Source organism: Seriola lalandi, unplaced genomic scaffold, assembly GCF_002814215.2.
Source record: "Seriola lalandi dorsalis isolate HSWRI2012SDOR001 ecotype SW California unplaced genomic scaffold, Sedor1 jcf7180002054614, whole genome shotgun sequence".
Taxonomy (NCBI): domain Eukaryota; kingdom Metazoa; phylum Chordata; class Actinopteri; order Carangiformes; family Carangidae; genus Seriola; species Seriola lalandi.
This window is the reverse complement of record NW_019525167.1, coordinates 260,834-274,516: the sequence shown is the minus strand read 5'-3', so window position 1 is coordinate 274,516 and position 13,683 is coordinate 260,834. Positions and strand designations below refer to the sequence as shown.

Genomic DNA, 13,683 nt, shown 5'->3' with positions numbered 1-13,683 from the left:
CACACACACACACACACACTCCCCCTCTCAGGGCCCACCCCTACTTACACACAAACACACACACACTCCACCATGCTATTTATAGGTGTCACCTGTTCCCGTGTATTTAACATGCAGGCCGCTCCACTGCACCTAATGGAGTGTAAAGTCACTCTGCACATTCTCCAGCGCTAATGACAAACAATAATGAGCCGGCCGCTCGTATGAATATTTATCACGTCATTAAGATTCATCAGACGAAAACACGGAGATCCGGCCACGTGCTGTCAGACGACAAATCGATGATGAACCTGCTGAAGAAGAGAGTGAAGTGACTGGTGGCAGATTTACAGCTCTGACCTTTGACCTCTTCATTAGCATTTTGAGGGGTTTTTGAGAGCGTTGAACATGCGCCTCAAAATGAAGGGAATAAGTACATCACTGGTGGGAAATAACTTCACAGGACAGGTGACTGAAGCTTCACATTTAATGCAGTTATTGCAGATGAGTCGTCAGATCACACGAGCGTTGAACCTCCATTGACATGAGATGCATCAGGTGAACAATACTCAACAATCAATAAGGCGATCAGCACTGAAACTAAAAAGATTTACATTCATACATATGGAGAGGAAAACTAAAGTTTTCCAGGCCGATTGGACGACCAAACTTTTAAAACGCAACACAAATGTAAAGTTATTTCATAACACAGTCTGTCCCTGTAGTTTTTAGCAACAGTTGCTCAAACATGATGAAATAGTACATTCGTCTGGGACTATTTTTAGCGGCGGATTAATCCACATTTGGTGCTTTAGTGCGTGTTCATGGTGATGAAGAAACATGTCGCCTGTTACAACAGTTCGGCTCAATGACGTGTTTTTGATAGTTTTTATGAAGAGTGGAGCTCTGCGGCTCAGAGTTGGTTTTGTCTTGTAATATGTAAAATGGTGATTTTAGAGCTTCTTGCATTAAATGTTGATATTTCAAAAACAATTGCAAGTGGAATTGGAATCGTTTTAATTGCTGTTAAATTAAGAATCGATTCAGAATCAATGAATATGGAGGAAAAAACTGTAAAGTACACTTGACATGCAGTAGATGGGTTGAAATGTTATTTAAAAAAAAGCACCTATTATGTATCTAATATTTACATTTTCTGTAAAAACACAATCTATTATAAATTGTACTTTAAAAATATTGATATGTTTAATAGAAATAGAGATTGCAAAGATTTTAAAATAGTTACATTCCTTAAAAACACGCAGGACTCTTCACATGATGCGTTCAGGGTCCCGGTTGTAGAGGTCGAGCTCCTGGTACAGTATGAAGTTCTTCAGTCTGGGAGGGAACACGTGCGAGTTCATGATTTCATGGTTGTTGAGTCTCTTCAAGGTCAAACGGCTCCTGATGTTCAGCCTGCAGAGGTGCCTGAGGGAGCGAGGGCTGCCTGGAGATCAAGGTTCAGAAAAATCATTATTACTTTATTAATTCATGCACGAGTGAGAGGATGAAACAGAATAACAGGGAGTAGAACATCACGACTTTGTGCAGAGACAAGGCTAAATCACTGCTTGAAGTAGTTCTGCTTGTTTTTATAAAAGTGTGACGATTTAAACTCACTGAGGATTTCACATATATCGGGCCACTCTTTCTGTTTCTCTAGGATCAGTCTGAGTTTGGAGCAGATGTGGATGTGGTTGACGTAGTCCAGCAGAATCTGGACCACGCTCCCGGACAGATGCTTGAGGCAGCAGAGACTCATGAACTCGCAGAACTGAGAAGAGACGAACATTCAGAAGGTTATTTATTTATTCTTCTGTCAATGTGTATAAGAGCAGACTCATGAAATGTAACTTTTTCCACCTTACTCCACGATAAAAACATATTTTCCAGCATGCAGCTGTATCTACAGGCGAGACGGGGCTCCCACTTGTGGTCTCTGCTGCTAAAGGGAAATTTAACCCCTTGTTTTTTGTATTTAGTTGCTTTCTCTGCTGAGACGTTCATCTTGAATGATTTTAAAAAGTTCATCTTGCTGTTTAATGCAGTTTAAAATAGAATTAACATTAAAAGGATGAAAACAATGTAAATATTAGCAAAAACTTAAATTATGATGGAATTGAACATTTTGGTTATAGTCCTTCAGATTTCAGTCCTGGTTGATCATTGAACATTGATATCTTTATAGTAAGCTAAGCTAAGCTAACCAGCTGTTTGTTAGTTTTGCTAACGCTACATAGCCAGCGTTAGCGTTAACAGCTTTTTACTCACCAGTCTTGGCAAGAGTCTCAGCCATTGTGTTGCGTTTACTTGACAAGAGGTTATAACACGACCTCTGAGCAGCACTACTTCCTCAGGGCAGACTCGATGCTACAATGACTCGGTATCGGAAAGTGACGAGACTGTCTGACCGTGCGGGGACTAGCTGGCTAGCATGCTAACTTCAGTAGAAAAAAAGAAGGGGTAGAAATAGAAGCAAAACAAGAGGGTTGCTTTCCACCTCTGGAGACAGCTCTTGGTGAGTAACGGAATAAAGTTTGATGCTGAACTCACTACATTTCTTCTAGCGTGGTAAGTAAACAGCTGTTACCGCTAATGTTTGCTAGGTAGCGAAAGCAAAACATACAAACAGCTCAGAGGGATGTTAATCTTCTCATCTAACACTGTGCCAGAAAGCAAGCAAGTGTATTTCCCAAAATATCAAACTACTGATTTAAAAAAAAAAATGAAAACACTCACTGGGATTTTTCCGTCCACATCATCCGTAGCATCGAAAGCTTTGTCATGGTGACAGTGGAAGCAGCTCTCCACCTCGTAGCCGTTGTTGAGCAGCAGCCTCATCATCACCTCGTCCTTCAGGCAGTACTGCAGCGCTGTGGGAAACACCGTGTCGCTCACCACTGTGAAGTAACAGTTCACATCTGCTCTGGCCGCCAGCAGCAGCTTCACTATCTCATAACGCCCGGACCGGACCGCCACCAGGAGGCAGAGCAGCGGGTCCAGGTTTGTTTTCGCTCCGGCCTCCAGCAGTATTTTGGTGCAGACCTCGTCCCCGTTGGAGACAGCGAAGTACAAGGCGCTCCTCCTCATGTCCCGGTAGTTTTCAGAGTTTCTGGTGTTCATGCAGGAGTTGACGTCGAAGCCGCAGGCGAGCAGCAGCTGCAGGCAGCAGCTCTGACCTCCCTCCGCTGCAGAGTGCACTGGGCTCTGACCTGCCTCCTTAATGGCCTTCCTATCGGTCAGAGGTATCAGCATCTTCAAAGCACTGTGGGAAAGGAAAACAAAGAGTGAGTCAGGCAGTAATCATCAACGTTTGCAGATTGACTCACACAGATGATTTAAATCTGTACTAGCTTTTTGGGGTACATTCGGTTTTGGTGAATTTTGACATGTGTACCTGCCTTATTGACCAATAGCAAGCTGTCTTCACGGTGCTGACCTATGACAGAACTGAAAGTCCAAAATGGAGGAAGCTATCGTATCGGCTTTGTATCACCATCCATTTTACTCTATTTTACCTCATATTATGGATTGGATAAAAAGAATTAAGGGGACATAACAAACTGGTGCTAGCATACTCCTGGCTTGCTAGCATGTTAGCCGTTAGCCCTGCAAGCAGTCACTATGCCACGAAGCATCTAGCATTGCCAATATCATGGAGATCTGCAGATGAATTTTGCTTTATAACTTTTGGGTGTGACTAATGCTTTAAGCCGAACTGGCGTCCCCCTACAGGCCACATTGTTCATTACAGCCCGTGGTGTGGCTGTTTGACTGAAGGAGCTCACTCATAGTGTCCGGCGTACGCGGCCTTGTGGATGGGCAGGTGTCCGGTGATGCTGGGGAGGTTGGGGTTGGCTCCATTGTTCAGCAGCAGTTTAATACAGTCAGTGTTTCCTGATCCGGCCGCATCCAGCAGGACGCTTTCCCCGTTACAGGCCTGAGAGTTCACTCTGCTACCTGAGCAGGGAAGAGAGAGGAGATTGGACATTTGCACAGCGAACAATGGAGACAGTTCTGTAGAAGGGAAGTTTATAAAGATTTGACAAATCCCTCACAGTGTCCCAACTAGTCCCAACTAGTACAAAGACCTTTGCCATTGAGTTCCACTTTCATGACTTAAAAGTTAGTCAGTTCAAACTGTCTTCAGACTGACCACAGTTCAGCAAAATCTCAGCGATGTGGAAGTGTCCATGCTCTGCCGCCACGGCGAGTGGCGTCACTCCCGTCACGTCCTTCTGGTTTATCCGGCCACCGTTCCTGAGCAGGAGCATCAGGATATCCACGCTGCCGACTTTGGCCACCTCGTGCATGGCCGTCCACCTCTTCCGGCACACCTGCTCCACCCAGGCGCCGTGAGCCACCAGAGCAGACGTCATCTCGTAAGAGCCGGCCCTCACCGCTGCAAGGCGAGGAGGTTTGTTTTAATCAGCAGTGATTTTACGGAGGCTGTGATAAACAACCAAGAGGAATGTTTAGCTTTTCTACTCAAGGCGGGAAATGTAAAGTCTGTCCTGTTCGCACTTATCAATATTTTCATTTAAAATCAATCAAGCGACTGTGTAGGCTACATGAAAGGTCTTACTCAAAGTGACGAACGTCCAGACAATTATCTTCAACTTCTAGCTCATAGTTTAGTTGCTCATAGTGTTTTGGAAAGTTTTGGAAAGTCCTCAGTCTAAATTAATCTGGTCTAAATTAATCTGGTAATTTTCCAACTTGACCCCATTGCGCTCTTGAGGAAGGTAACAACAGTTTTTACTCTGGTGCCCCACTCAGGAAAACCTTTACATATTCACCCCACTAGTGGTAAAGATGTCTCTGCACGTTTCATCCATGCAACACTTTTGTTTTCTGTACTGTAACGACCTTCAGTGGCTCATGGGACCATTAGTCTTGTCTCTGCGGTATTACCCAGCAGCAGCGGCGACTCGTTCTTGCTGTTGGTGTTGTGAGGCGAGGCTCCGTGCACCAGCAGGCTCTTCACGTTCTCCACCAGTCCGGCTTTAACAGCCAGTGTCAGCGGTGTCTCTCCCCCCACGGCCGTCCTCTCCTCCAGGCTGAGCCCCTGAGCCGCCACTAACACAAACACAGCACACACACACACACACACACAGAGGAAGGGGGTCAACGTGTTCATTGCTGGAGTTCACACAGGGCCGACAGCTGTGCTGACCCGGCAGGTGAGGCAGGAAGCTGCGGCGGACACCTCGCTGCTGGCTGACCTCCAGGATAAATGAGTGAGCAGCGACATCACAGGTTATTTTAGATCAAGAGGACTGTTGACATCAGATTTCAGGAGGAGGGCAGCGAGTATTCTGCGGATTAATATTATTTCAGGCAGCCATTATTTTGATGATGCCACCGGTCCTGTCGTGTCAACCCGTTTTACTTGTCATCATTACTTCTTTATTGGTGTCACCTCCACTGGGTAAAGGTAGGAGGAGGTTATATTTTCACTGTCTGACTGTTGCTGTGCCACTTAGCATCTGACCAACATAGCTTTGGTTTAGCGTCAGGATATACTCGATCAGAACTAGTTCATACTACCTGTTGTCTGACCACGTCAACAATCAGCTGCGGCTCAACAGGTAGAGCAGGTTCAGTCCCACGCGCCACATGTCAAAGTGTCCTTGACCAAGACGCTGAACCCCAAGCGGAGAGGCTTGTGTTTCTTTGTCCTTTGTAAGGTAGGAAAGCACTGTATATAAGTGCAGTTCATTTACCATGAAAAGTGTTCATGAAGCCAGCTGCGACAGAGTAAAGGGAGACACGTTATCGTTTAAAAATCAGGATAATGGTGCAGTTTTTCCAGACACTCTCCCCAGGAAGACATCCATTGTGTTGCAATCACTTGTTCACATGAAAAGTGACAGAAATGATTGTTCTGAGAATGAAAAAAAAAAAGAAGAGCTTGAGAGGAGGAGAAGTTAATATCCTGGCCGCTGTGCAATTCAAAGCTTATCAATCACAGAGTAAAGTGGATTTGAATGAACGTTTACGAAAGTTGCAGAAATTGCCGACTGTGTGTGTGTGTGTGTGTGTGTGTGTGTGTGTGTGTGTGTGTTCAACCCTCTGACAGGCAGAAAACTTATATTGTACTTGATCTGTGAGCTCGGCCTCACACAGATGACTCAGGAACGCCGCACATTAATTCTGTACGTTAAACCTGCACGAATCAATTTTCGGATCAAATATTTGCATGTGACGTAAAAGGCAGCTGTGAACCACTGTGGAGTCTCATCAGCTGGTTCAGCCTCTTTAGGCTCCTGGTTTAGGTTTTACAGCACATTTACTGTCTGCTTCAGTGTCAGTGTTTCCATCAGCAACTTCGTTCACTCGTTCTGCTGCCCCCTGCTGGTTGCTTCCTTTAAAACATACTGCAGCATTATTGTTCTGTTAAATATTAAATTTGTAGTAAGAACTGTTCATTAAATAAGTCTGTATTTTTGTTTTGGTTCATTGACTTATAGCCTCAGGTGAGTGAACAGTCTGCAGGTGTCTCCACTGCTTGACGAACTGACCTCATGACCTCCTTCACCACTGGACTTGTGCTGCTGCATTAATTAAAGCACTGTTGCCATGAACTGAGGATAATCAGTAACCCTCCATCTACAATCAAAAGAACTGAGGCAGGTGTAGCACATTTTAAACATATTTGCACGTTATTATATTTGTTCGACACTTATGATGATGTCACCTTCATGAGATCAGACACAGAGAGTATTTGTTTAGAAATTAATCAAATCTGAGCTCATGTACTTACATCTCAGGACAGTCTCCAGAACCTCCAGGACCGGCTGCGATGCAGCTCGATGGAGGGGAAGCCAGCCGCGACTGTCCGACTCCCCGAAGGCGAAGGTGTGACACAGCATCTCCCTGAGCACCAACACTTCACCTGGTTACCACGGGAACAAGACAACAACAGCCCAGGTGTTTTTTGTTTTTTTTTTAGGAAAGACAAGGAGAAAGAAACAGACACAAAGCAGGACTCACTGGAGCTGAGACGTGCTGGATTGTGTTCTTTACTTTTTTCTATCAACAGTCTCCCCCTTTCCCTCCTCCCATAACACATCTTTGTTCTGGCTCTGTTTATTTATCTCCCTCTCTCTGTCAGGCTGCCAGCCTCCTGATGCTTGGCAGTCCTCGCCTACAGCTGCTGACCGTGTGACTTTGGCTGCCGGCCTCAGAGGAGAGCCAACACACCAAAGTAAAGAGTGATGGTGAAGGTATTTCCAGCGTGATGTCTGGCCTACCTTGCTCGATGGCGGCCAGGACTCTCAGGTTTTCATCCGTCACTGCTGCTAAACTAACATCCAGGAGCAGAGAAAACAGAGGACAGTCAACTGGCTTTTAATATTTGTGGGGTTTATTTTGAGGAAGATGGAGTTTGGATGTGGCTTCCATACCTGGCTGCAGATTTTAGGAAGGCATCCTGGCAGGAGTCTTGAATACTCAGCTGGATGATATAGTCATTGAGCTCCTCTTCACCATATTCTTCATAAGTGTTCATCACTTTGCAGGAAAGTAAATGATTCCAGTTAGTTCATAAACAGCTCGATGACAGTCCGTATTTCCAAAATTCAAGACTTTAATTTTGAATTTCAAAGACCAAACCGGTGGTCATGCATTTCTGAGCACATTAACGAGAAATCATCTACTCTTAAAGTTACATTAATTCATTTTCAGCCACTTGGGGGCAGCAGACAACACAACTTGTGTTAGCTAACATGTTAGCTTACAGCAGCAGAAACAGAATTGTATTCTGTTTAGGTCTCCACCCACTAACTCTTGAAAACATCTCACTCATTAGCTGCAAAATGTTCCACTTTCATTTTTGTCTTTCGTCTAAAATTAAGATTACCAGATTCAAACAAGCAGACTCTGCCATATATGTCACATTAACACCACATTAAGTTTACTGTTTATATTAAATGACAGTGTAATATCAATTACTTACTAAACTATTCACTAGAACTGAAAACAGCATCATTCTGACATAATTGATGAAAATGGAGACTGTGTTGAACTTGTCCACTTCCAATTCATGAATTCCAATTAAATCCTAGTGTAGCCCAGAGAGTATAGTCACAGCGCAGCAGGTCAGCTGAGTGTGTAAATATGTGAAATTTGTCCACAGTCAAGCCGATAGGTCAAGAATACAGTTTGAAGTTATTAATAACTAATGAATGAACCTTTTCTTGGCTTTTAACTTTGCAGGAAACTCTGTTTTTCCAGTAATTAATAGCAAATTCCACAGAAACTAATCAGGTAATTGTTCCAGAATTACAGACTCTTAAGATAAAGCATTACCTAGTAAAAGTAATGGATGTTTGATTCACTAAAAACACACCAAGAAAACATCAATTACATGCCAGTGCAAAATAAATGAATAAAAAACACAGAATGATGAATGACAACAAAACAAACATTAGATTGCAGACCATGTTGTGTATGTTATTATGTCCACCGTTTGCAGACAGAAAAAAATGCACAAATCCTGGAAAACAAATTCACTTCAGCAGACCCCCCCCCCCGCCACAGAAATCCTGATCTGGCCAGCATCCAGCCAGATCTTTTATCTAATAAATCAAATACCTGAATGTCTTTGCAGATAAACCCAAAAATTCTCACCTGTGAGGTATGTTAGCAGCACTCGCTGATGGGTTCAAACTTTGCTAACAGCTCAGAGAGTTTTTATATTTAGGTGTGTCCTCTTTTCAGATGCCTGGCAGTCCTGGCTGCTGAGACACAGCGAGGGGGCGTGTTGGACGACACCTGGCCTGCTGCTCTTAAATATAGCCATGTTACGTGTGCTATTGTGTGAGCTAAGCCAGGTCTTTGGCGTGTTTGGCGGGAATCTCGCATTCAAGATCCCATAAGCATCTGGGGCTTAGGCTGTGGACCCATGCAGCCAACGAGGTCACCGTCCATTGGTTCGTGGAAAGCAAAATCAATCGGGTCTATTTTTTCCTCCACTGCTGCTTTGTCTGAGAAATACGAGATGATGGTCCCATAAAATGCTGCAGGAAAACTGGGCAACCAGGTGACAGCAGGGGTCTCTGCCAGGCTCTAAATCTTCTTTTATGAGGAAACAGTTTTGTAATTGTTTCCTGGGACGATTTTTTTTAATGCTGTGGTCTTGTTTTCTGTTATTAGACTTATTGACTTTCAAAGACTTTCATCTGCTTGGTTTAAATTGTTTTTGACTTTGCTCTTGCCTGGTTATGTGTCTGTAATGCAATAGCATTGAAGGTATATATTATTATTCTGCATACTTATTTGTCTTATTCCTCTTCCATATCGAAATCTCATTGCGTAACTGGTCCCGCATGTTTTGTAACCTACCATATTGCATCAGATCCTTTTCCATTTTACTGTAAAACCACATGCACAACAACCACATAATCTTTAGACTCAATCAAGTAAGAATCATATGAGACCAGAGGGACCAAATCCCAAGTTAAAAATAGGACAAAAGAGTCCTGATGTGTTAACCAGTCAGCTCCCACTGTGTATGTAAGTGTCTAAATGTGATCCTGAAAAACTGCTAACATGACAAGCAGGCCACTGCTAAATGAACACCTGTGTGTGACAGGTTTACACTGGGGCCCGGTCCTCCTGCTCTGCTGCTGGTTGTGTGATCCCTGAGGATCCAGCAGATGTCCAGCAGCAGATTAGTTGAGCTTTACAGGGGCCGCCATGTCGTCTCCTCTGGCTCCCCGACTGAAATAGCAGCGTACAGCTCAACGTAAAGCTCCTATACGTCAACATCCACAAAGAGAGGCTGTGAAACGACTAAAATAAGACCGGTTCTCATTCTTGACACAGCCATCTTTTAAAGTTCTTCCATTTATCCTAACTTAAAAGGTGTATTTGTTCAAGTTGATTGTGGTAATGGAGAGAATTTTTCAAAATTTACATATTTTTTCGAGCAAAAGTTCCCCCTTTTTTGTAACTGTTCCTCCATTACTTACATTCAAATCTTATTATGAGGGGATTTTTCCAATGACTGGTATGGACAGGAAGAATGGGTAGAGAAGGGGGAACCTGTTTTGATGTAAATACAATATGGGCTCCTGATTATTTTAAGATACAGTACACTTAGAAAATTGATAAAACAACTATAATACCATCCATATTATCAAAAGTTCAGAGGGTTCCAATCAACAAAAAAAGTCCTAAAAGAAATTTCTAATAGGCTGTTGTTGCATTTACCCAAAGATAACTGCACAAATTCTCTTTTTAATAACTGCTGTATATCTTCAGTGATGTTTAATTAATTGGACAAGTCCTGTTGGGAATGATAGTGGAGCTAAATTAGAGCCCAACATGGCGACGGCCCTCATGAAGCCTGGAATGAAAACATTGCTCATAATTAGTACAATAACTATTAGTTCGACGGACTGTTTCTCTTATATACACCATATGTATATATCTATGTATTGTACAATATTATTTCATTTATTATCATTCATTAAGAGCCCTGACTGTAATACTGTAATTCTGTAAATAAACAACCAATTCAACTGATTATGAGAGTGACGTTGTGGTTGCCGTAGCAACGTGTAAACTCTGCCGTTGCATGGAAACCAAGATAACGTTCGGAGCACAGTGTTAGCTGCCTTGAGCTAACTCAAAATTCCGCTAAATAAGTTAAATAAAACAGGAACGGGATTAAAGAAGAAGTTTAAACGACTGACGGTGGATCTGTTCCTCACCGTGTCACCGCCGTTCACGGTGACTTCGCGGTCTGGCAGGTTTAAAGCGCCTGTGTTCAGTTTCAGCTCAGGGGGAAAGCTAACAATTTAGCATTAGTCGGTTAGGCAGTTAAAACTGTCATGTCTGAGCAGAGAGAAGAAGAAGAGCAGGAGCTGACAGAAGAGGGGGAGGATGACACGGCAACAAACTCACAACCAGGTGAGCCGGGAAATGATGGAGAAGAGGTGCAGGCTGATGGGTCGACCCCAGGTGAGTCCGCTTTAAGCCCAGGTAAGGAAGGGTGAGAGACTAGACTGTCCAATGTGACCTCAGGTTAAGTCAGGCTACTGGAAGCCCTGACAATGTTTAATATTAAATCCTTAAGTGTAAATAATAATGAATACATGCTTTTTAATTCAAATTTGAATTAAAAAAACTGGAAGAAAATAAAAATTTATAAGAAACTCTTGCTTTAAAGAATGAGATGAGTTCAAAACAGTGAAGTGCAGCTTCCTCAACATTAATTACAGCTGCAGGCATCCTATAATGCATTTACTAAGAAATCAAAATGGCTACCTAAGTCAGGTTTGACAGGTGCACTTTTATTGACATTCATTGTCATTCCTTCATCTTTATGGACTGTGCAGATTTGCTGGAGGAGGTGGAAGAAGCTAAAACTCAGGCTGATCTGCCTGATGACACCGAGCAGCTTGAAGAGTCTCAGACAGCAGAAAATGTGGTGAACTCAATAGAAACTGGTGAGAAAATCTCAAAGATCCTCAACGTAATGTATTATTATTAAGACAGTGTGATGAAAATATGAGTTATGGATGGTTAAATTTGGTTTTCTCTGTCAGAAAACAGTTTGAGAGAAAATCGGCTGATATTCATAGTTGTTTGTCAAGTGTTGTAGCGCAGTAATTTTTTTTTTTTTTTATCACAATTCATATGTGTTTATGTCCTACTCTTGTCTGGACTGTACAGATGTGCTGAGGAAGGTGGAAGAAGCTGAAACTCAGGCTGATCTCCCCGATTATACGAAGCAGCTCAATGAAAATGTTGGAAACTCGACAGCTACAGGTGAGTGTCTGATTAAATGCTTTTATAAAAACATGAACTGGACCCTTAAATAAATATTCAGTGTCTGATATTGCTCATCAACAATATTTTCGATTGAACATCTTGTATTTCATATGGTTGGTTTTGATTTTACTGTACAATTTATGTGTAAATATGAACTTTAAATTAAAAACATACCATAACATATTCAACTAACTGTGCTCATTGTACTGTTTATTGATTTTGATATGGGCTCCAGAAATAGCTGTTGCTGCCAAGGTAACAAGTAACAGGGAGCCAAATAACAGTAAAATATAATCTATGTGAAGAAAATAACTAAAATCAAAGGAAAACAAAAGAATATGTTACTTATACAGTGACAATAACAAGATATTATGCATAAAAACCGAGGGATGATACAAGAAAAAATGCAGTAAGATGTCTCTGTAGTGGTTATAAACACTCATCATCGCACTGGTCCTGATGGGATTCATTCAGTTTATCTTCCAAATTAAATTCTGTTGATTTCTATATGATAGCAGTTCCGTTGTACATTGATCACTCAGTTTCATGTTAATTCCGGTTTGATATAAAAAAGGAGGCTCAGTATAAACATGCTAAAACAACAGAATAAAGATCATACTCAAGTAACCTGGCAAATATCTGTGGATGAAGCGAAGGCAGTGAAGTACCTGACATGTGTTTGTGCAGTTTCTAGGTAACCTGCCACAGGATCTATACACCATGAAGATCAATACCTTGTTAACACGTGGATGAACACAGTGCAGATCTATATGGAAAAACTCAGGCATTGTCTGAGAGTTTCAGTCGAAGTTTAATGAAAAATGAAAAAAGCACTGATTATAAAACTTTCACAATGCGACAAAAATCACATTAGTCATAAAAAGTAATTAAAAAACAGGATGTGATTAAATCCCATGATGTAAAGAAATGACAGATTTCAGAGGTAAGCCTACAGACTGTGACTGGATGTCTCTGTGATTGCAGTGAAGGTGGTGCTGGTGCCGGAGGGTCATGTTATGACGGTGGCGTTCGCCATCGGTCTCAGCATTCAGGAGCTGAAGTTTCACCTCGCCGCGGAGCTCAGAGTTCCTGCGGAGGTGCTGCAGATCTCTCTGGACGGTACGTCTGTTCCTCCACCAGCAAACACTGAGACATGTTTTTTTCCTGGCGGGTTTGAAGTGTTGAGAGAGTGATGACTAAATCGTGGTAACCATAAAACCCCAGCTTGACACTTGTGAGTCAAAACAAACGTAACCACAGACATTTAAGTAGAATATTAAATTTTGGTGTTGCCACCAAGACTCATGTTCCCAAACTTGTTTCTCTCATGCTCTCGCCTTGGAAGATGTGAATATCTAAAGTCACTGTCAGCTACCTGTTTTCCTGATGTGTAAATTGATTGAATTTTTTCAGCTGGTAACTATATCTTGGAAACTACTAAAGGAGCCAAATTCACCAGTTTTTCAGTTCTCATTTGTCCAAATCCCGACTAATATTCTACTTTATATGCCATTTTGGACACACATTATCACACCACTTGGTTGTTTTTTTCTTCACATTTCTTCACACAACTTCACATTTTCCTCTGAGGGTATTCACAGACTCACCAAAATCAGCTTCTCAGGGCTTCACTTTCTTTTGAAAAGTAATTTTGGGTTTTATTTTCACTGGGAAAAATTGCATTTTACTATATTTCCTTCACTGGTTCCACTTGCACTGTAAAACTCAACATCCAAATGTGACTAATTACCAGCATGTGGACTGTGACGTCTTTGAATGACTGTTGGATGTGTTGTTGTCTTTCAGGCAGGGTGGTGGAGGAGAAGCAGAGCCTGATGGAGCTTGGCGTCCGGCCTCACAGCTCCACCCGGCTGGAGATGAGCTCCATCGACCCGACTGCCCACCCACTCCGCCCCCTCC

At 42.5% G+C, this 13,683-nt stretch overlaps 2 protein-coding genes across 3 annotated transcripts in view; one reads left to right on the top strand and one right to left on the bottom strand.

Annotated features, from left to right (window-relative positions):
* Window positions 1–452: 452 nt before the first annotated feature.
* LOC111665075 (ankyrin repeat and SOCS box protein 15-like) lies at window positions 453–8,678 on the bottom strand. 2 transcript variants are annotated; one of them, XM_023419948.2, is made up of 10 exons: window positions 8,614–8,678; window positions 7,389–7,494; window positions 7,236–7,288; window positions 6,746–6,877; window positions 4,894–5,058; window positions 4,136–4,381; window positions 3,768–3,939; window positions 2,719–3,244; window positions 1,600–1,753; window positions 453–1,426 (listed from the first exon to the last, which is right to left on the bottom strand). In XM_023419948.2, the coding sequence occupies exons 2-10, from the start codon at window positions 7,490–7,492 to the stop codon at window positions 1,251–1,253; spliced, it is 1,728 nt and encodes a 575-aa protein (XP_023275716.1). In that variant the 5' UTR covers window positions 7,493–7,494; window positions 8,614–8,678; the 3' UTR covers window positions 453–1,250. The 2 variants fall into 2 exon arrangements, with proteins under 2 accessions (XP_023275716.1, XP_023275717.2); XM_023419949.2 differs by lacking the exons at window positions 7,236–7,288; window positions 7,389–7,494; window positions 8,614–8,678 and adding an exon at window positions 6,976–7,054.
* The window catches only part of iqub (IQ motif and ubiquitin domain containing), a 16,438-nt gene continuing 10,240 nt past the window's right edge, over window positions 7,486–13,683 (top strand). Inside the window, 5 exon segments of the mRNA XM_087177610.1 lie at window positions 7,486–11,013; window positions 11,328–11,438; window positions 11,665–11,760; window positions 12,748–12,882; window positions 13,570–13,674. Coding sequence (XP_087033736.1) covers window positions 10,821–11,013; window positions 11,328–11,438; window positions 11,665–11,760; window positions 12,748–12,882; window positions 13,570–13,674 — 640 coding nt within the window. The 5' untranslated portion in view covers window positions 7,486–10,820.

What these genes read in the sequence shown, in the direction of transcription:
- LOC111665075 (XM_023419948.2), bottom strand. Translation starts at nt 7,492, where the DNA reads ATGAACACTTATGAAGAATATGGTGAAGAGGAGCTCAATGACTATATC. An exon ending in TTCCTAAAATCTGCAGCCAG is followed by an intron (nt 7,289 to 7,388) that starts GTATGGAAGCCA and finishes CCTGGATGTTAG; the next exon opens with TTTAGCAGCAGTGACGGATG. An exon ending in CGAGTCGCCGCTGCTGCTGG is followed by an intron (nt 4,382 to 4,893) that starts GTAATACCGCAG and finishes CTCGCCTTGCAG; the next exon opens with CGGTGAGGGCCGGCTCTTAC.